Source organism: Haliaeetus albicilla, chromosome 1, assembly GCF_947461875.1.
Source record: "Haliaeetus albicilla chromosome 1, bHalAlb1.1, whole genome shotgun sequence".
NCBI lineage: Eukaryota > Metazoa > Chordata > Aves > Accipitriformes > Accipitridae > Haliaeetus > Haliaeetus albicilla.
In genome coordinates, this window is record NC_091483.1 from 33,987,830 (window position 1) to 34,009,744 (window position 21,915).

The window sequence follows — 21,915 nt, forward strand, 5'->3', positions numbered from 1 at the left end:
TTGGTTGCTGCATGCAAGCATTTGGTGTCCACGCGCACAAGCATAAACGGTGATTGGTTACATTGGTACTGTCCATGCGCACAAACGTAAGATAAAGTTAGTTATACCCGCTCTGTACACGTGCATAAACATAGGACATAATTGGCCGTATTAATTAGAGCATGCAGGACTTGTCTTAGTCCAATTGGTAGAGATAAGCCCCTGAATTGAGGTTGTTTGCGCCAAGTTCCCTTTATCGTGGAATGTGCACCTGTGTTTTTCTAATTGGGATCTTTCTTTTTCTATCTTCTTGTTTATTCTGTTCAAGGCCTTCTAAAAGCATCTGGAACGCTCCTGTGACCATGAGCTACTTTTAGGCCCAATAACTAAATTCCCTATAACTGAACCCTACAGAAGCTGAAGGTCCATCTGTTATAATGCCTTGTCTCCTACTGCTCTTGGCTTTTCGTGCCTAAATTCTGCTACCAAAATAGAGAAGTTTGATAGCGTTCCCTTTCTGGAGAAAAAGTGACTTCTACGTATCAGATTAAGACTTGAGTAGCAGTGGTAATGGAGCATATGGTGGAGGATGCTAGTAGAGGTGTAGGGGTTGGGCAGATCTGGCAGGAGTGAGGTGGGGCTTCTCATAGTGTTCCTGATTTGGGATGAAAATTTTTGTGTGCACGTGATACGATTAAGACTCAAATTACAGCTGCAAAAGCATCACCTCCCATACTTAAAATTGAGCTGGGACCATGAACCTTGTGAAAACAGTCACACTGAACTCCAGTCACTTAGGGCCGAAGATTTGGAAGTGGAAGAAAAAGCAAGTATATGCTCGGTGAGATTTTCTAAGGCTTCGGTGAAGTGAAACGTAGGTGTACTGGGGTCACCATCGACAGCTTCCTTACACCACTTCTCGGATGCGGTGCACCAGCCCTTTGAGCGAGCGGTGGCTGTGCGGAGTCACAAGCGGGCCAGGTCGCCTGGCCTGCCTTTTACTCTTGTTCCTCTCCTGGGCCGCATCGACGGAACAAGCGCTCCCAGGTTATCACGCCTCCCACCCACCTCTCTCCCACGGAGGACGCGAGGGGTTGGGCGCAGGAGGCCGGGCGGGGGGCGCAGCCCCTCCGCGCAAACCCCAGCAGAAGGTGGGCCGGGAGGAGGCGGGGGAGGGCGGCGGGAGCCTTCTTCCCTGCCTGCCTCCCTCCGCTCCTCCCTCGCTCCCTCCCGCGGCGCATCCTCTCTCCACCCCTCGCCCTTGCCTCTCCCTCACACTCGCCGCCTGCGGGGCTGCCGTCGGGGGTACTGCCGGCAGACCCGGCCTCGGGGATGTGCTGAGAAGGGGCAGCTCCCCTCGGCCCCCCTCCCCCCCCCCCCCACGCGTCGTCCCCCGCCTCACCGTCGGCGTCGTCCACCCACCCACCCTCCGACCCACACGTCTGCTCGGAACGGGTTGGTCGCCGGTGGCGGAGGAGCCCGGCGGTAAGTGGCAGGGCAGGGCGGGGCGGGGCAGGGCAGGGCAGGGCAGGCGCCGTCTCCGGGAGCGGCCGGGGCCGCTCCGCTCCGTTCCGCTCTGCGGCGGCCCCCAACAGCCCGCCCCGGGGCGCCCCGGGTTCGGGGAGGGAGCGGCGCGGCGGGGGTGAACGGCTCTGCTCCGCGTCGGTGCTGCCCGGGGCTGGGCTTTCCGTGCCTGTGTAGCCGTAGGAGTGCGTGTATGTGTGTGTGTATATATATACATAAACGTGTAATTTTATATATATAAAAAATATATTTTTTATATATATATGTCCTGTTGAACGTGCTCTTGTGGGCACGGGGGAGGGAGGAGAAGCCGGGCGCTGTGGCCGCCTTGTGCCGACGGCGTGTCAGCTGGAGCCCGTGGGTGCCCACACGGTCGCGTCGCCCAGCTCTCCTCGGTAGGTGCCTCTCTCTCTCTCTCTCTCTCTGTACGTATAGATATAGTCACGACGCCCAGCCCTCTCCCTCCCTCTGCAGGTGCCTTGGGTATTATTTGATATACGCCCGCGCTGCCCGCCCGCCGTCCCCAGGTGCCCCTGCACCTGGTTGTGGCGCAGCCCACCCCCCCACCCGGGCACGGGCACGGGCACGGGCACGGGCCTGGGCCTGGGGAGCCCCTTGGTGGTGGAGCCGGAGGGTCCCGCGGGCTGGGGCCTGCCTCCCCCCCTCTGTGTATAAGGCATCGCCTCCCCTCCTCACCTCCCCCCCAGGCCCAGGGTGACAGGTACCGTAGGCAGAGGCAGTTTGGCTGGAGCACAAATATTGCTTTTCTTCACACGCTCGTCACAAGTTAGTAGAAAGCTGCGGCAGCCCAGATGCCTTCCTAGACATCCATTCCTCCTACTCAGCCTCTGGCAGGGAAAAGAAAATAACAGGCAGCACTTCTTTCTGTGTGGGTGGAGGAAGAGAAAGGACTATCGATAACTGATTTGTTGAAGGGGCACCGACTTCTTGGTTTTAATTACTATTGTAGTAGTTCCAGTGTAGCGCTGGGTTATGTAGTTGGTACAGAACTCACTTGGTAGCTTTAGTGCAGTGCTTTTAAAATCCTGCATTCTTGCTTTTGCTTTTTAGTAAAATCTCTTCTCAGTCCTGATACATGCAAAGAACCCATTTGGGAAGACTCAGTTTCCAGAAGAGTGACGTGGACTGTGTACAAAATGCTGGACTACTAGAAAAGCAGCATTTTTCTATTTGCTCCAGTCCTTCTGGGTCGTAATGGCGGTTTCTTATAACAAGTGAACATTTGTCATTTAGGAGGGGTTTGGGTTTTTGTGGTTTGCTTTCATTGTTTTTTAAGTTGCTAGTGTTTCTTTAAGTCAGATTTTTTCCTCTGAATGAGAGGTGGAGTATCATCAAATCACAGGGCTAAATCTTGCAATCAGCACATGAACAGAACTGTCCTTTGGAGGAAATGATGCCTTGGTAGGCAAGGAAGGGACTTGTATTGATGAATCCATCTTCCAACCAGAGCTGCATTATCGGCAACCTCTCTGTAGGATTCTGTGGAAACAGGATCCCCGAGCCTTTCTTGGACTGAGGGAACTGCTCTTGCAGCACTGTTTAACTTACTATCTATAGCAGCATGTGAGAAAATGTAAAGGTGATTCGTGTAACCTTACTCCTTGTTTTTCTAGTTATTTAACTGTTCTTTCTGTCTGAAATACTGAGTGCAACCTTGCATATAGAGAGGTGTTTGTGTATGGTTAATAGAGATGTGGATGAAAGCTACATAATATGTGGGTATAAATAATATAATTTTTAAGTAATTGCCATCCCATTCAGTTTGACTGAATTTTTCCTCCCATTCTGGGATAAAAAGCTGAAAAAAGTCTTACTGGAAGTGTACTGTCTTTTTTTTTTGTCTTTTTTTTTTCTTTTTTTTTTTTTTCTCTAGAGCTGTGTGAAGAAACTCTTCAGCCATGGATGTGTTCATGAAAGGACTTTCCAAGGCAAAGGAGGGAGTCGTAGCAGCAGCAGAAAAAACCAAGCAGGGTGTGGCAGAGGCGGCAGGAAAGACGAAAGAAGGTGTCCTCTATGTAGGTAGGTGGACAGCAGAGATCATGCTGCTGGTCGGTGTACCCTGACATTCACAGCTGCATCCTCATCAGACCTATTCTTCTGCAAAAAAAATATGCAGTCACTCATAGGAGACCATTGCAAAACAAAGAAGAGAGTTGTGCCCTCCTGAGCTCCAGTTCTCTGAAGCTGAATATTGGTTCTTAAGTCACTGCATTGTGCTGGCCATACATTACTGCTCTGTGGAGCCACATCCATAATGCCATACTGGATGAGGTTGTGTCACAGGAGGTGCCTTACAGTACAGGTCACTAGCTGGCACTCTATTCAAGAAGTTTGCTAGGTTAAGGTTGAAGGGGTAGTTGGTACAGTAAAAATAAATTTTTAAAAAAAAAGTAAAAGCTGAAGTGGAAGGTAGCTTCACAGCATCCAATTGAACACGTGGGGTTTAAGTGGGTTTTTAAGAGAAGAAGCTTGAGAGGTTAATTTGGGAACTGAGCATAAGCCATGCTGACTACTTGGCATGCCAACAGTAACATTTTGTATGGCAAAGTGACATCTTCTCATCTTTTGAAATTAACTTCATGTTCTGTACTTACTATTGCATATCCATAGCAGATATTTCCTGTGACTTCTCAAGGAAGAGCGACTACAGTTAATGAGGTAGGGCAGGTAGACCCCAAGGTAGCAAAGCAGTTGTTAAGTGACTTATCTAGGCCACACACAAGAGTCTTGCGCAGAGCCAGGGATAAAATTCTTTTCAAATCCCCAATCAGTACTTTGATTGCATGATCATCATCTTCACTTAGCAAGTATCAGGCTTTAGAGGACTGTCTTGTGAATGCTGCCATGAAAACTTCACAGGAAAATAATCTACCAAGACCATATGAATAAGTGGTCATTTAAAAAAAAAATTATGGATCTGTTTCTCCTATTCATCAAATAAAGTTTTTCTATAAAAGAATGAAGGGGAAAAGATACTCTTTTGTGTAGGTCCTTTCTTTTTTGCTGATTTTGTAGCAGGTCAGTTCTGTAATGGATGCTGTGTGTACCTAGGGAGATGTGCACAGATATCAAAGAGAAGTTAAACAGAGTTGAAAACCTGAGACATTTCTTTTAAATGGAAGCACTGAAGTGTCTGCAATTCCAAAGTCTTTTCAGGATTCCCTCTGCCCTTGCAGGCTAGTGCCAGTCTACAACAAATTATTTCTGTTCCAGATAGTTTGGACTACTCATTTGGAATACACTTTTCTCCTGCTGAGCCATAGCAAAGCTCAGTGCTCTTGCCAACAGAGATGGCAGTCATTTTGAAAACTAATTGTAAGATGAGTCTATTTTAAAATGAGCATCTGCTCATTTTCAATACATCAAAATAGATGTTTTTTCACTGTACACTGTGCTTGATATTGGAATTGTTTTGGGGGGGGGACTTTTTATTTATTTATTTTGTTTTCTTGTAGTTCTTGACTGTGCTTCTGGGGTCATTGATTTCTTTGTATTAGAAACCTGCATTGTGTGCTGAATTAATCTTTGTGTCAGACCTGTTCTCCAGACTGTAATAATATTTGAATCTCGTTCTGCTCCCAAAGGCAACAGATACCCTATTGTCTTCAGAGATGCTTTTGATGAGGTTGAACTTTGGAGGGCAGGCTTGCTATTTAGTTCAAGAATAAAATACTGAGGACAGCGGAGCCCTGAGCCATGATAGGGACCAGTGCATATGACTGTAGTAGTGGTAAAGGATCCTTCCCACAGCAGATGCCTGCTTTTCAGGAGGAGCTATATGCGCAGTTTCAGTTGTGCAGGTAAAAAAGCCTTTGGTTGGAAGCTGTCTCTGGGAGCTCTGGCAGCTCGTGTGTCTGCATATGTGCCTGCCCATACCTGCTTGTAGGGAGACACAGTTTCCCCAGCTGAATTTTCAACAGGATCAAGTAGGGTAAGGGGCAAATGAGGAGTGGCGTATTTCTCTGTCTACTTCCCAAGCACACAGTGGGGGCAGCTCTTCCAAGCAGCGTTAGCAAAGGCTGGTGTGATCCTCTTTGGTTCTGGAGGCTGGTAACAGTTGCAATGCAAAAGGTGGTGAAACCCCTTTGTGAGCAGAGGAGAGAAGCAGCACACTGCATTAGAGCTCCTGAAAGTTTCTCCCTCCCTATGTCTGTAGCTGGGTTTTCAGATACAAGTTTCACAGCCAGATTATACTGTGAAAGCTGCCTGACACCTTGCAAAAAAGAACCTAACATTGGGCTGAGAGAGACCTGTTAATCGTTTTCAGTTTCAACAGTCAGCTCCATAACATTCAGCCTTCCATTGCTGCTGGAGAATTAATAAGATGCAAAGTCTTTGGTCCAGATCCCCTAGGTGATACGGTCTCCCACTGAAATCAGTGGAATTTAAGTGAATATGGAAAACATCTGGACCTTTCTGTCCAGAATGCTGTTAGCTATTATGTGAAAGATTGTAACATAATTCTACCTGATAAGTGTTCTATTAACAAAAGCTGCTGCTTGGGATGAAATGTGGTTGTTGTAACTTTTTTCCCTTTTTCCCACACAAGGAAAGTTCCCTTTTGCACAGGGGGAAACTTAGAGCTCTGAGGAAAAGTGGCATATTAGAGAATTAACTGGGGATTTTTTTCCCTCTCCATGCTGAAGTCTATTCTTTCTTCCCTCAGTCCACTGTTTTTGTCATGCTTTTTAATACCCAAGATACTGTTCAATACAGTCTGTAGTGTGTTTTTATGCTTTCAGGTGGTTTTTTTCCCTAAATTCCTCTGCTGATGTACTTCAACATTGGCCAGCTGAAATCAGTGGCTGTGTCTTGACTCGTACAAGCACAGCATCGGGACCTTTCTTGATGTCAAACAACGGCCTGATCATTGATTAGAAAGGAGGACTAAGGCTCAGCAATCCTGTGCTGCATCGTGTGTGCTGTAACTTTAAAACTGTGTCTCTGTGTATCCTTCAAGAGCTGTTGGTGTGAAGCAGTGAGGAAACAAGTGGCAATAGTTACCCCCACTCGCTTTGAAACCAGGAACTGAGAGTAAGAAGGATGCTCTTGCATGCTCTTAGTGATGTATTGCTCAAGAGCTCCTCTGAGCTTTGTTTGTCCTACCAGGGAGCTGAAGTTTTTGCTAAGCTGACTCTTGAGTGCATGTTCAGTGCTCAGGAATGGAAGTTTCCAGTCTGATCATTTTTGATGTGTTATACCCTAGCAGAACAAAGGAATAGTTTATCAGGAGCAGGGTAGCTAGTGGATGAGTTGTTTGCTACTCCCTGTGCTTAGCTGGTACATGGCCTTAGAGTAGAATAGTGCAGTCATGACCTATTTGGCAAGACCATCCAAATTCCTCTGCTACACTCTCTTTTCATAAGGTTTCTTATTTTCCTTTGGTAACAGAAAAGCCAGCAGAGTAGTCAAGGGACTCAAGGTCCATCTGGTGCAATAATGAGCTTCAGCACTTGGGAGGAAGTGTCTTCCGTAGGCGATGATTTCTCCTTCCCCTAATTTGCGCTTATGTCTCCCTGTCTTTAACCAGCTCTGACTAAGCAACCTGAATCTCAGGCAGGACTTCCTTGGAATAGTCTGTTCGTCTCTCAAAAAGCCCAGAAATGAGTGTATTGCCAAACTACTGATATACACTTTTGTTTTGGCATAATGACAGTGATGATAATAAATAATGAAATTAAGAGTCTATTGTATTTTTTTTATAATTACAAAAAGGCAAAAATTCTGGTTTTGGCTTCTCCTTCCCCTCACACAAACGTGTATTATAGCAAAGAAAAGTAGCATTACCCTGTACTACCATTGCTCCTGGATCACCTAGATGGTGTAGGTCAGTGTCAAATTCCTTGGTCTTTGTATTATCCCTACTCCGATGCCTCTGTTCCCATTGTTATGCAGGGTACAATGAGCAAGATTATTGATGTTTTGGGAATGCCAGGATGAAAGACAGCTAGTTTGTCTCAGAAACAATGTGGATGACCAGCTTTCCTTCATTGCCAGAAGTCGTCCTACTGAATTCAACTGTTGTTATTTATAGGCCTGTTCTGGCAGATCCTAATGTACTTCTAGATCCTGTTGTAGCTGTGGCTGCAAAAACAGCTACTTCCATGCAAGTGTGCAGTAGTGGGGCAAATAGTATTGAGCTCTAACATATGCTGTAAGGTCTGGACCACTGCTTAGCTGGTTGTTTGCCAATTAATGGATTTAGCTATACATATCTCTGTTCTGTATGGGTCTGTGAGCTGAGCTTTCATTAAAGAAAAGCCTGTCTTCCACTAACAGAAAGAGACTAGCATTTCTGTATTAGTTGTGGTTATAGCAATGTTACGTCAGGGTAAGTGAAGTAAGAGTCAACTTGCATATGTCCCTCTGGAGATAATATGCATTGCAGAGTTCCTCAGGGAGTTCTGGTGTACCATCCATCTCTTACCAGTCCTAGGGGACTGAGTACTTGCTATTCACAGGTTTCCATGTGTTTAATAGCTTGGCTTGCAGGTAATAACTTCAACAAGATGAACAAGACACTAGCCAGGTCTAACTGCATTTAAAAGCATACGCTTAATATTAAGTATTCTGATAGACACACTGTAAGCCTGAAATCATGTTTAGTCTCTTTCTAGAAGTCACTAGAACCATCACCTGCTTGGATTCCAGTAAGCGTTCAAAGTGCTTTGCTGCTTCAGGTCTCATGGTGCTGCAAGATTGAGAACCAAAGTCCTAAACCAAGTGCTTAGACATTAACACTTTGGATTTAATAAAATGGACAATTCTTTCAATGGTAAATATTTTCAGTGAGAGAAAATAAGCTTTTTAAAAAGAGAAAATCAGAATAAAGGGGGAAAAAGACTTCTCAGCTTTTTAACCTCTTCATTAGCTAGTTAAAGGAACATGCCATTTTACTGGATGCAGTATTTGTTTTCCTCTTATTTATCACGGATTATTATTCTGCTCTTGCTCATGGATAACAGAGCCTTTTCAATGCTCTAATCAATCTGATAGTACTATAAATACAGGGCTTAAGTTCCATAAATTGGCACTAGTAGCAAGTAGGACATATTGATGAATGAACTTATATTGTATTTCAGTGTTTAATTGTATTATTGTAAAGAATTGTGGACAAAGTTGCTTTCTTCTAATATTTTTCTGGTCATATATTTTCCTCTAATACATTTCTGCTTATATCAGTTTGTATATGATTTTACACATAGTGTTAAGCTAAAATTGTATAGATGTTAGAAGTGTAAAGTCAGAAGTATAAATTATAATGTGTAAAATACTGAATGACATACAGACAAAAAAATGAATTACAAATAAGGTAACTTCTGTGTTAGTAATAATAAAAAAAAATCCTATCTCTGGCAGACTAGGGTAAGATGATAAGCTAGGAGCCATGAACTCTGTAATGCTTAATTGTTAAGCATCATAGTCCACAGATGGCTACTAATCCCTGAAATGTAGCCAGGTTATAAAACCTGAGAAGGACAAGTAGAGCTCTGGTAGGGAGAAAGAAATGGAATTAGGTTTTCAACAGCAATACGTGCTAATTTGTTTCTTTTCCCATTGGAGACATGAGAGATTGTTCCCTTTCATGCAGAGTGGTAACAAGTCATGGTATTTTTACATGGGTGTTCCAGATACGGTTTGGTCTTCAGGGTGGCAGAGTTACATTGCTTGCACAGGTCTTGCATTACGTCTCAGTCTAGTACTAGCTCTAGATTGCTCTCTGCAGAATCTTTACATGTTGTCACATGTGCCTGTGGCAACAAGGACACTGGATGCGGCAGACCTTGGGTTTGACCCTGGTGGCATTTTCATGTTTGAATCCTATCTACTGTTTAATGTTTCCCCGTTCAGATTAATTTTTGTCTAAATCTGGCTAGCACTACCAGCTCCCCATGATTTTAACCTCTAGGTCTTTCTGTAGTTCAATAATGGTGGTTAACGCCTTCAAACTGAGATCTGGAGAAGAGTTATAAGATGAAATTGTAAGGATGTTCTGGAAACTTGGGCTCTGATCTGCAAAGACATGCGTTAGCCTCTTAGGATGTTAACAGTAACTTGGTTTCTGTGCAGTCATCCATGTGAGTTTGCAAAGTGGGAGGCTTAATTAACACAGCTATTAAGAAAATGGCAAGGAAGTCGGTATGTACAAGAAAAAAAACCTGCCGAAGTGTTTCCAGTATTATTCGCCTTTTCCACAGTCAATACGCATTCATGCAGTTGCTGCTTATTGATGGTTTTGCCCTTTCCCTCAGATTGAATTTCTCTTTAATTAATTTTAATAATCTTAGAAAATACTCTATGCAACTGTATGTAATCTGTATATTCATCCCTCTTTATCACCCATCTAGGCTTTACCAGTACTTAAGACATGTATTTTCAACATAATATTGTTCTTTGTTTAGGTTCCAGGACCAAGGAAGGAGTTGTTCATGGTGTCACAACAGGTAAGACAATTATCTCTTAATTTCAACTGCTTCCCTACGTTTGATTAACCAACCATTTAGCTGTTTAAAATTCAGTGTATTTTTTTTGAGAGCACTCCAATTTATGAATCATAGAAAAACATAGAACAATTGAGAGGCAGAAAGCAACATTCATTTTGTCAAAACGCATACACTGTTTTACAATCAAATATGTAAATTTAATATAGCTGTATGTGAGAAGGGTTTTTTGAGTGAAGTTCCCAAATCAAAGCCAAGCTGTACTAGTATGAGCCAGGAGACTAACGAAACCAGATTCCTAAACAGAAGGAAATAACTTGCTTTTGTGGAAATAGATAAATCAAGCGTCTTTCTGTTGTTTATTGCCAAAGGTGAACTATTCGGTGCTGGAAAGTTATAAACTAATTGGCATAAAAAAAAGTGAGGTCTTTCTTAATTTTATTTGTTTGTTTATTTTTTGCTATGAAGAACTTTGACCTATAGAAACTGCAAGCCTGGCTTGGGTGCCCAGGCTTGCCTCCTTTGAGCTGAGGAGGCAGCAAAGGCGGATCTGGAGAAGAGGAATGCCACTGGAGGAGGACTGAGGAAGGCAAAGGGGGGAGGGACGGACCTGGGCATATGTCAGGAGGACTTTCATCTGCTGATCTGGGAGCTCATAGTTGGACGGGACCGATGCTAGTGGAAGAAGCAGGAATTACTGCAACAAACGAAGGAGGGAAAATAACGTAGAAGGAGCCTCCTTCATACGGTAGGGACTGCAAGAGGTAGGTAGGAAGGAAGAACCACAGGGAGCGTCCGCAGTTAAGGCAAATGAGGTCAGCAGCATGTCCGTGCTGAAGCCTTTTAGACTGCCCGCGGTGCAGCTGGGATGCAAAATGGAGTTTCGCCTCCACGGTCACCAACTTGGCCCTGTCATACAATCGCTGCTGTTCACCGCAGCCTGTGTGATCAGACCCCAGCTCCTGTTAAGCTGGCTGCCATGTAACCGCAGCACGGCCCAACTGCTGCCCGAGCCTCGCAGGCTGAGGAGCGGCAGGGGCAGACCGTGGCGCGGCGTGGGATCTTCGCCCGCGCGGCTGAGCCCGGGCTGCGGCCAGCCACGCGGGTGATTTACAGCGGCGGAAGGCACCCGCCTGCCTGCCCGATGGCCGGCGGCTTCTCCCCGGGAACTTAATACCCGAGTATCCCCTGTACTCTTAGTGGTTCTTCATCCCAGCCTGGGGTCCGTTTCCAGCAATGCACAGATGGTGCGGTTTCAGACAAGGTGTGCTTGCGGCACCGACAGTCATGCTGCCGCTGCAGTGTGGACGTGCCCCATTGCCCTCTCTGGTCCCACAAGATTGGTGTGACTCATCAGTGTGTCCCACTGGAGCTGGTTGGGTGGGAAGATCAAAGAGAAATAGCTTATAGGAAAGAAACAAATTCCAGAGTTTTGATAAACTGGTTTGGATTTGTCACAGTTATGAGGGTTTTGAAACGTTTTTTTTTTTTAGAACTACTGATCTCTCAGCAGCAACAGCACTTGCAAACTTTGAAGTTAATGCCAGGCATGTGTATTCACATTAGTGTTTCTACACAGAAGAGTAGTAAATTCACATTTTAAATTGATTTACCGGGATCGTTTTAGGTGTGAACTGAAACCAGTAACCAATAATTCGTAGTAAGTGGCAAAATGAATGGAAGTCTTTGATCTCTACAGAGTGTGGGAAAGCCTCAGCTGACCATAGTGCATTGAATAGAATGTGTAATTTTCTGCTGTAGAATGTGGGACTTCTGAAGATGTGAAGAAAATGCGTGGCCAAGAACTTTAAGGTGTTTTTTCCCCTAAGAAATTAGGAAACAAATAAGTAAGGGAGTAGAAAAGGATTTCTTCTTTCTTTTCGTTTTGTGTACAGCCAGTCTATGATTCACCTGTGCTCACATAAGCCAATGCAAAGGATGAACAACTGTAGGTAAACAAATGGCAGTACTTAATATCACAACCCACATAAATGGTTGAGAAGTCAGTCAAGAGTATTTTTAGTAACAAAACTGAACAGAACATCTATGATAGTCCTTCAGAGTTTAGCCTCAGGCTGAACATGCATGTGGTTGTTATGAGGTTTGAAGTCGCAGCTTGTTAGACCTCAATTAAGAGAAATATTCAGAGGGATCATTACTATAACCAGTAGAGGATTGCAGTAGAATGAGATTTGAGACACATATGTCTAATGTCACCACAGATGTGGGAACAGCAACTGACAGCACTAACAAGCAAGTTAATAGAGGTGGTGTTCACCAAGCTGGGCTGTGGTAGATAAAAGTCAAGGGCATTTGCATGTGTATGAAACTTGCTGAAGTGCTGGGACTCTGTAGTGGGCCTGCTTAGTGGGGAGCTTCTTTCCCTTCTGCGAGAAACAACCCATCTCAAATGCTGTGAGTATCCATCTTTATCTGATTGCAGTATGTGTAGTGAGACAGGAAATTTTAAGTAGATTAATAGAATTTTTGCCAAGTTTGAAAAGATGTTAAATTTTGTTCTACAAGATACAAAACAGACTATAAAGCCAAACATAAGGAGAACACATCTGTTATGTGCTGTGCCTATGAATAGAAAATTCAGAAAAGTTACAGCTAATTTTAGGCAAAACAGTGGTCGCTCTTCACCCGCTTTAGGAAATGGGTGACACAAAGTGAAACACCCAAAGCTTGGGAATAATGGGTTCTGTGCCACAGTTTGCTTCCTTCTGGCCTATTAAACTGTTTGAAAGGGGTTCGGCTGTTGAATGAAAATGGAAAATGAATAGAGGGCATGCAGGTTGAAATGTGGCAGTGAGACGAGGAGACCTAATGCAAAATCCAGAGAGCACGGTTTCTAAAATGAAACAGGATGGGCTTGGTAGTATAAAAACAGAAGAATTGCTTGGGCACATATTTTAACAATAAAAAATTTTTTAAAATTGCAAGTCTATGAAGTGTTTTTCTGGCAAGCAGGGAAGTTAGGTAAAAACAGACTTGGGTTCATTGTAGTGATGCTATGAGATATAATGTGAAGACACTGAGAAATGCTAGTAAAGTCTTAGAAATCAAATCCATTTAAATCAATGCTATTAAAGTTGATGTGACAAACTGCCTTTTAGGGCACTTGTAAAGACCTACTTGTCTCTTTTCATAGGACTAGGAGTTTGCCGGTTTTGGTGGTCTTATGATGCACCAGTGTGTTAATATCATGTGCAACCTGAGGTGAAATAACACATTTTATGAGAATAAAAATGATTCAAGAGCTTGGAGACAGTCAAATGCAAACTAAAAACTAAAATCACAGATCAAAATGAGTGTGTGCTCACAGTTGTGCAGTCAGTCCTCTCTTACTGTCTGAGTTCCAAGGTCTTGCTAGTTTTGCTATTTTTGAATAGTTTGTGGTTTAAAACCGTTTGCTGGTGAAGGGACTGGGAGCTGATGCACCCCAAAGTGCTGAACAGCTAAATACAGTTTTCAGTCAGTTGCTTTCCAAACCCAGAAATACTAGACAGATGTTTCTTGCTTTAAACAAAGTATGACCTGATTGTACCAGTTCTAGTGGCATCAAGACACTGTAAAATGAGGATGCCAGGCTGTGATTCGCAGGAATATGGTGAGCATGTATTTGTCAGGTTACCCTTTCTCAGAACTTCTGAAGATGAAGTAGCTTTGCTTATTGGTTTTATGGGGTGTTAGCTTGTGTATCTGACTTGCCTGCCTAATTGACATGTCTACTGGCCTTTGACTGTAAATGCATAGTTCATCAATCTTGCCTATCTCCCAGGGATAAATGTCCAGAAATGTATAGTATCAAAGATGAAATATTTACAGTCTATTTCCTGATAATAAAAGTAAAGCACTGGTTTGTACAAAAGATCACGGCCAAAAAGCCCTTGATACTTCAACCATGTGTCTGTTTCCTGAAGCTGAGTCAAGACACAATATCAACAGTTATGAACCATAAGCAAGTGTTTTGCTTAATTCTTTTATCTGATCATTCTTGTTCTTCGTAACATTCTTAGTCAGTGGTATTCCTGTTGTGTTTGTTTTAACTCCATCAGGTATCTTTCAGTAAATTGTATGAATTAAAGAACCCCCCCATGTATTTATGGCTTCTTTGTAAATGAATTCTTCAAGTACCTAAGGCAACCTTATTGTCTGAAATACACATTCAAAAGTATATTTAGTGCAGTAAGAGTAATTTCATGAATTCAGAGAAATCCTGTGGTTTTCATCCACTTTTCTTGTTCTAAATTGAAAGCAATTAGTTCTCATTTTTAATTGCTCCAAAGGTTTTATATTGATATCGTGTATTACCCAGTTGTCTATAAAAAGTAGGGAAAAGAAACCTTCAATGCCAATGATTTTTGCACAGTACTATAGTCAGTATTAGAACTTCAGTTTCAAAGTTAGCCTTGGCATGGTCATTGTACACCATCCCAGGATCATTTACTGGAATGGACAGTCTCTGCATAGATGGACAGAAGTACTCAGGTCATAGCACGGCAGAGCTCTGCAGAAGCTGATTTACTCTGTTTCTCTGCACCGTGATGAAAAGCAGACATCAGCTTTAGAAAGACTTAATGGCTTAAGATCATTAAACAACCAGGTATTCAGATTAATTTAATTAGTTGCTATCAACCCCCTGCATTCTGAACTGATTTGTTTGTGCACACTTAATGCTTTTCCCCTGTTACTACTTAGTGTAAGCAATAAAATACATGAGGCTGGAAACCTATTTTGTTTTTTCTTCTCCTGTTGCTAGGGTTTCAGAGCTGAAGGGTCACCAGGCTGGAGCTTATTTACAAAGTCACTCTGGTAAAAGGGACTTTGATGGTGTTTAGTATTCCTTAGAGACAGGAAAGAAAACTTTCTCTTTCTCCTACTAGTATGAGTGCTTTTGCACATCTGTGCTATGTGTCTAGTTTGCTGAATTTATCTTCATGACTCTGATTTCTGAAGCAGTATATGAGAGAGCTTTCATGGTACCTCCTGTGCCAGCTTTCTTATGCTATGTCTGTGTGCTGGTTTGTCTGGGATAGAGTTAATTTTCTTCATAGTAGCTAGTATGGTGCTATCTTGTGGATTTGTGACCAAAACAGTGCTGATAACACAGAGGGGGATGTTTTAGCTATTGCTGAGCAGTGCTTGCACAGAGTCAAGGTCTTTCCTGCTTCTCACACCGCCCCACCAGCGAGTAGGCTGGGGGTGCACAAGAAGCTGGGAGGGGACACAGCTGGGACAGCTGACCTCAACTGACCCAAGGGATATTCCAAGCCATATGACATCATACTCAGCAATAAAACGAGGAGGAAGGTTGGCTGGGGGGCCGCTGTTCAGGGACTAGCTGGGCATCCATCAGTTGGTGGTGAGTAATTGTTTTAATTTGCATCACTTGTCTTTCTTGGGTTTTATCTCTCTCTCTTTGTTATTTTCCTTTTCATTACTACTTTTTAAAATTATTTTATTTCAATTATTAAACTGTTCTTATCTCAACCCATGAGTTTTCTCACTTTTACCCTTCCAATTCTCTTCCCCCCATCCTGCTGGGTGCTTAGTTGCTGGCTGAAGTTAAACCATGACAGTCTGAAATAAAAGCAATCTTAAATGTACTGCTTTTGTTACTCCTTCTATCAGGTATCTTCTTGTTGTGCCAGTAACAATGTTAGTGGCCTGATTCTTTGGGGTTTTTTGTTTGCATGTGCTAAGCCCTTTCTAGGGTAATGTGGGTTTCGGAGGAGAAAACAGAATTCAGACAGAGCCTTCCCAAAACACTCTAATAGTGGGAACGGCAGCCACTGGGTAGTTACTCTTGGTAGGTGGTCATACTTGCCATGACAACATAGTCTGAGAAATGTGTGTTTAATAGTGGCATCGGGAGTTAGGTGTTTTGTATTGCAGCATCCACAATGCATTCAATTTCACTCTATTTCTTGATATTTTGCTTTTGAGGTGCAGTTTTTTTAAGACCTTGAGATAATGAAAGTAATTATGACTATTGACAATGAACACAGTGCAACCATGCTTTATCATTTTATCAAAAGCAAGGAGTCCGCTCAAGAGCAGCTGAGCATGTGATCCTTTGTCAGCACCGAGCCTGCTGAATTTGTCTCTTTTAAATGTTCTGCCTTTCAATGTATTTTGGAAGAGGGAGTTTTCAAAATAGCGTATGTCACTTCCATACAAGGAAAAGGACCTTGATTTATGTATCTTCTGTCGGGTTTGTTTTTTCTTTTTTCCTTCTCTCTCAGAAAAGTAATGAGACAGAGGAAAAATAAAAAGCAATACTGAAATTTACCCCAAACACGTCTCTTTCTTTTATTTATTTTTTACATTTCTTGGAGAATATCACTTTAAAATGTATTTTTGCAAGATGATACTTTTTTTTACATAGCTCTGTGTGAGATTTCTTCTTGCCATTCTAAATAATATGAAAGTGTTAACAAGTTTCCATCTCATAACCTTTCTCAGTTTGTTTCTGAAAGACTCCATACACAATCACATCTTAACATTCTTTGGAAGATATGACATGTTACTAGGACACACACCTTAAGATATGTGTTTGCAAGAACTAGTGAAAAACTTCCTATATAAATTTTATGTGTAGAATCCAGAGCTTTTTATAGTCTGTAGCTGGTAATAATCAAATGGGGCATCTTGATAGAGGTCTTTCTGCACTTGCTAGCATTATGTCAAACCTTCCCTGAGGGCAACATTTGCTTTTCAGCAAAGCCCACTTTTGATTTTTTTTTTTGATGGAAAAAGCATGGCAAGAGTACTGGATGGATACAATGAAATTTCTTGTGAATTTGTATCTTATTAGCATGTATAGGTTGGAAGATATTTGGAACAGACTTTTTCTGTTTCTAATTTCAGACTATGTATTGTTGTTCTGCTCTATAATGAAAGCTTCTGGGTTTGGTCGTAAAAGAGGGAATACTCAATCAGTTACTGTCTTTAGTTAGAATGAGCGTTAAATGATCTGATAAAATAATTTTCAGTCAGCAGATATTTATTATTTGGGTCTTTAATAAAAATCACATATTAGGCACATGTTGTACCTTTCTAGCTTTTTCCTAATTGTTGTTATTTAATGTCAATCATAACAACCTATATACTGCATGCCCTGTGATATAGGCAGCTGATACTCTTTATGTAAGGAATTAGATTTAATTTATCCATAGAAAGTCTTCTATTCGTGTGTGCTTCCCAAAAAAGGGTGGTCTATCTGCCAAGCAGAATCCATGCTGTGCTCAGGGTGCAAATAGAGCTATGAATACATTTTATGGATCAGATGGGATTTGGGCTAGAGGAAATTATAGGATTAGTTAAAATTACAAAACTATATGCTGGATGTTTTTGAAGAGCAGTCCCTTGTTTAGATGAGAAAATGTGTTTCTAGCTGAAAATCTGCCTGTGTAACTTGAAGGCATGAAGTCATCCCATCTCTTAGAGCAGTTTCACTACAGTGCAAACTGCTGTCAGAAAGAGCCCTTGGGGATGAATGAGCAGAAAGAACCCAGTGATATTCTGAAAGGTAGAATGGCAACTGCTGATGTACATGTAGGCTAAATGAGTTGTTGTTTCCCTGCATCTTGGAAGTTAACTATTAATCTATTTTGCTTTAGCATCTTTGGCATTCGATCTTTTTGTAGATTAGTATGTAATAGATGGACACATCAGCAGTGGAGCAAAAAATCTCAGAGAATCGGATAAAAGGTTGTATTTGAAATTCTCTGGTTGAGTAACAGTAGCTCTGCTTATTAATCAAGTGTATTTTAGAAAATAAAAATAAAAGAATAATCAATGGCTTTTGAGTCTAATGTAAAAAAATCTTGTCTTCCATGCCCTGTAACATGTAGCAAGTGTTTGGTGGTCTAAGTGGAATGCATTTCCAAACTGGGATATATTGAATGCAATTATTACATATTACACAGCGAGCTGGGCATTATAAGGGCCCTTAAGTAATGACTTTTCTTCCCTAAATTACGTACAGCTAGGCATGAATGAAAATGTCAAGTGTCTTTCACATGGAAGAAATTGAGCCACAAATAAGGCTTATTTTTACCTCTGCAGCTCCAGTGTTACCAGATGGATAGTCTCATTTCTTAAGATCCACTTGGGGTACACAAAGTGCAATGACCTTATGGCTCTTCATGATGTTGGGCTGTCAGTGATAGATACGATTCTCTGAAAAGCTTACAGCTCCCAGAGCTGTAACGTGTTTTTCCGTCTTCTGCTTCTCCTCAGTGGCTGAGAAGACCAAAGAGCAAGTGTCTAATGTTGGGGGAGCTGTGGTGACAGGAGTGACGGCAGTGGCCCAGAAGACAGTGGAAGGAGCAGGGAACATTGCTGCAGCCACTGGCTTGGTGAAGAAGGATCAGTTGGCCAAACAGGTTTGTTTATTTACAGTCTTTTCCAGGTGAAGAAGTGAATGATGAGTGGCCTCCCTGAACTGAGGGGCAGATGGATTGTTTTCTTTTGTGTCTGCCAGTGGTATGAATGCAGGATGATTTGTGTTATGCTAAACGAAGTAACAGCAAAGAAAATGTCTGCTGTTTATAGTTTGTATTTTGAGTGACTTCCAGGATTTGGGAACTGGAGTAGGATTGAGCATGGAACTTTACTATTCTGAAAAGTCTTAGCAAGTTTGCATCACGGTTGGAAGTGTGATCTAGTGCTGATTCTGAACTTGGCAGCCTCTAGTTGGGGGCCAGCAGCTGTAGGGTTGCTGTACAGTTGAATGGGAAGATAACTTTTTTCCAAATAACTCAGGATTGAAAAGCAACCTGCTAGAGCTGAAAGGTCAAGCAGCAAATCTCAGGTTTAACAGCACAATTTGTATCCTTTGCAGATGAAGAGCAGAAGGGTTTGTGAACCAATCCACTAGATGGTTACATACATGGCATCTGAAGTCTAGATCTAGCTATAGAGTCACTATCTTCCATTAATGTAGTGACACAAACTCAAAAATGCCTCCAAACTGTTCTGAACTCTTCAGATTAAATTTTCTCTAGCTCATACTATAAAACACTCTGTAGATATTTTTATTCCAGCACCAAGGTGAGCATTAAGTATTTGCATAATACTAAGCGTTACTTGCTGATACACTGCAGTTATATACTTCCACTTACACTGGGTAAAAAGTGACCCCAAATAGCTGGTGGGAACGATGCTTTAAAATGTGTATATTGTTGTTTGGAGACAAAAATAACCCATAAGAGACAAATACATCCTTTTGTGCTGTTTTCTGTATGAACACTTAAGTGTTAGAAAAAAATAGGATTATGAAGAATATTAGTATTTGCACAAAAATATGGGTGTCTCATGGATTTAGCATGAAAAAGTTCTGTGGTGTATCTTATTTCCAATTAGTGTCCAGAGGAGCTGTTAAAATTGAATCCTTAAAAACTCTTCTTTATCATTATCTGTCATTGAAGTGAATTCCTGTCTGTCTGACAAATCCTATTGGTGTTTTAGTTTGGGGGGAATAAAAGGGGTATTGCTTTGTGGTAGGCATTCACTCCACTGTGGTGGATTGGTCTTGAAAACATCTCACAAGCAGTTTTATTCTCTTTCAGAGCATTTTTCCTGGGGGGCTTTTTAGTCCTTTTTTGCTCAGCTCTAAGTAAAATGTTGCTTTTGATGTGGCCATGATCCTTTGTAAAAGCTGTGTTGAAGATTTGCAAAATTGAGTATCTAATGAACTGCCAGGGGTTACACAAGTATGGCATGGCCACAGTAGTCTATACCCTTAGTTTCTGCTAAAGCTCTTTCGTAGTTTTACGCTGAGAATATTTTTTCTGTTTGTAGATCTTCAAACTCAGTGTCTTAAGGATCATCATTGCCGTAACACACAATTACCTACTTTAGTATTGACCATACCTAATATGTATATATTAAGATTAAAAAAATAGATCCTTATAATTATAGAGTATGAAGCAAATCTCTGCTGACTTTCATTTAATTCTGTTCTGTATATTGTAAAGCTTAAATATGAGTCATGATGGCTGTAACAGAATAAAGTCACATCTGTGAAATTAAAGGACATCCATAACGTACATGCATATTATCCCGTAGCCCTATAAATAACATCATTACTCTGAACTGGTGCTTTGTTCTTTAGATACGCAAAACTATTCATTTGCTTCTTGATACTGGTATTTTTAGAATGAGATTCTCAGTCATCTATGCAGTATGGCTATCTAGCTGATTAGTATCTACGGCTCCTAGCAGGCTGCTCTGCCTCTCTGTCTCCTACTGGTTTTGCAAGGGATAAGTAGCCATTTTGAAAACGTTAACATCAAAATTCAATCATGTAAAGATATTCTACAGCCTAGTATTTCTGCATTTCTGTGCAGTTCAGAGGTCCACAAGATTGATTTTTCTTGGATTTTCCAGGTAAACTGACAGTTGGGTGGGGACCAGGCATGGGCATTCAGAATACCAGTAGGACACAGGTCCCTTGTAGGAAACAGGGTGGGTCTCGGTGAAATAAGAGAAGGTGCCAACCAGGTATATAATTGAAATATCAATGTAACTTTGTGTATTTTATCTCTGGAAGATTATGTCTTTTAAGGCTGTGATATCTTTAGTCTCCTCTAAACTGGGAGTAAGAGACCACAACTAGCAAATTCATTCCTTGTGCTTAAGTAGGGCTAGCAGTGCCTTTGGCAGATTATTCTTCCTATGGACATCTATTTGGGATTGTCCTAAAGCAAATAACTGTATATCCCATGTGCAAGATGAACACTTACCCTGCTTACACAGTGTAAGCAAGTAATGGAATTTGACAGGGAATTGCAAATGAAGCATATCCATTAAAAGTGGATAGAAGCATGATTACAGGCTGTTTTTCCACAGAAGACTAAAAGGCATTAGCCAATAATCTGTTATTTTAGTTGGCTTCTAAGCTTGTGACAAATGTTTTCTTCCAGTTCACACGGACCCACATAATCAAGTCCCAATCCTCCAACTGAACATAGAAAACAGTGACCTCCTGAGATCCCTTCCAACCTGAACTATTCTGTGAACTGCTATAAACTCAGCCTCCATCCAACTGGAGGAGTTTGCTTCATTGCCATCAATTACAGGATCAGGGACTGTGAAATAAGTATCAGCTGCCTCAAAATGTGTCTGGAAGCCCATCTAAACTAATGGTCATTGCTGGGATCTGCTACTAGTGATCTGGTCGCTTGTGTAGTCTTGCGTGGTGACTGGCATTTTTCTTGTGCCTTGATGGAAGTCTGGTTTTGACTTTCAACTCATTGAAAACAGTTGTAGCGTTTCTTTACCTGTGGATACAACAATATTCATGCAAAGGAAATACGAAGCAGATTCTTGGCACAATGCTTTCTCAATAAGTTTGTTCAAGGTTGCCTAGTGCAGCCTTTAACGCTGGTGTGCTTTGGACCCTGAAGAACAGGTTTAACCATCCAACTGAGGCCAGGCTGGAAGGCTGCTGTCACACCACACTGTCACTTACCCACCCTGTAGCTGGTGTAAGCAGGCAGTGCAAAGTGACAGCTGAGACGAGTGAGTGACAGAGCTGACTTGATAGTGCCCATGTGAGGACTGCCCTGGGGGATTTACGCTTTGGCGGAAACTCACTGCTTAACACAGCAAGGGTAGTGGCAGCTAGGAGGCTTGTATTCATTTTAAAAGGGTTAACATGCTGCAAGTAGCATTTTAATAAATGACAAAACAATTCTTAAGATTATTTAGATTCCAAAAGTTCTTTCATGCATTGCCAGCATGCATCTACTCAAAAATTATTTCTAATGCACATTGCATTTAGCATAGAGCCTATTGAAAATGGATTAACTCTTTATAAACTAGTTAAATTTGGGCCTAATTTTAAAATCTGCCCATAATAATGCTGTTCTTTGTAATCACTGGGACTCTTCCTGGAAGCAGAAAAGAAGTTGCTTTTCTTTTTCATGCTTTCTTC

The 21,915-nt window shown here is 42.0% G+C and overlaps 1 protein-coding gene across 1 annotated transcript in view; it reads left to right on the forward strand.

Annotated features, from left to right (window-relative positions):
* The first annotated feature begins 1,234 nt into the window (after positions 1-1,234).
* SNCA (synuclein alpha) overlaps positions 1,235-21,915 on the forward strand; it is a 72,668-nt gene continuing 51,987 nt past the window's right edge. Inside the window, exons 1-4 of the mRNA XM_069784641.1 lie at positions 1,235-1,464; positions 3,398-3,543; positions 9,927-9,968; positions 18,216-18,361. Coding sequence (XP_069640742.1) covers positions 3,423-3,543; positions 9,927-9,968; positions 18,216-18,361 — 309 coding nt within the window. The 5' untranslated portion in view covers positions 1,235-1,464; positions 3,398-3,422. The remainder of the gene's footprint in view (positions 1,465-3,397; positions 3,544-9,926; positions 9,969-18,215; positions 18,362-21,915) is intronic.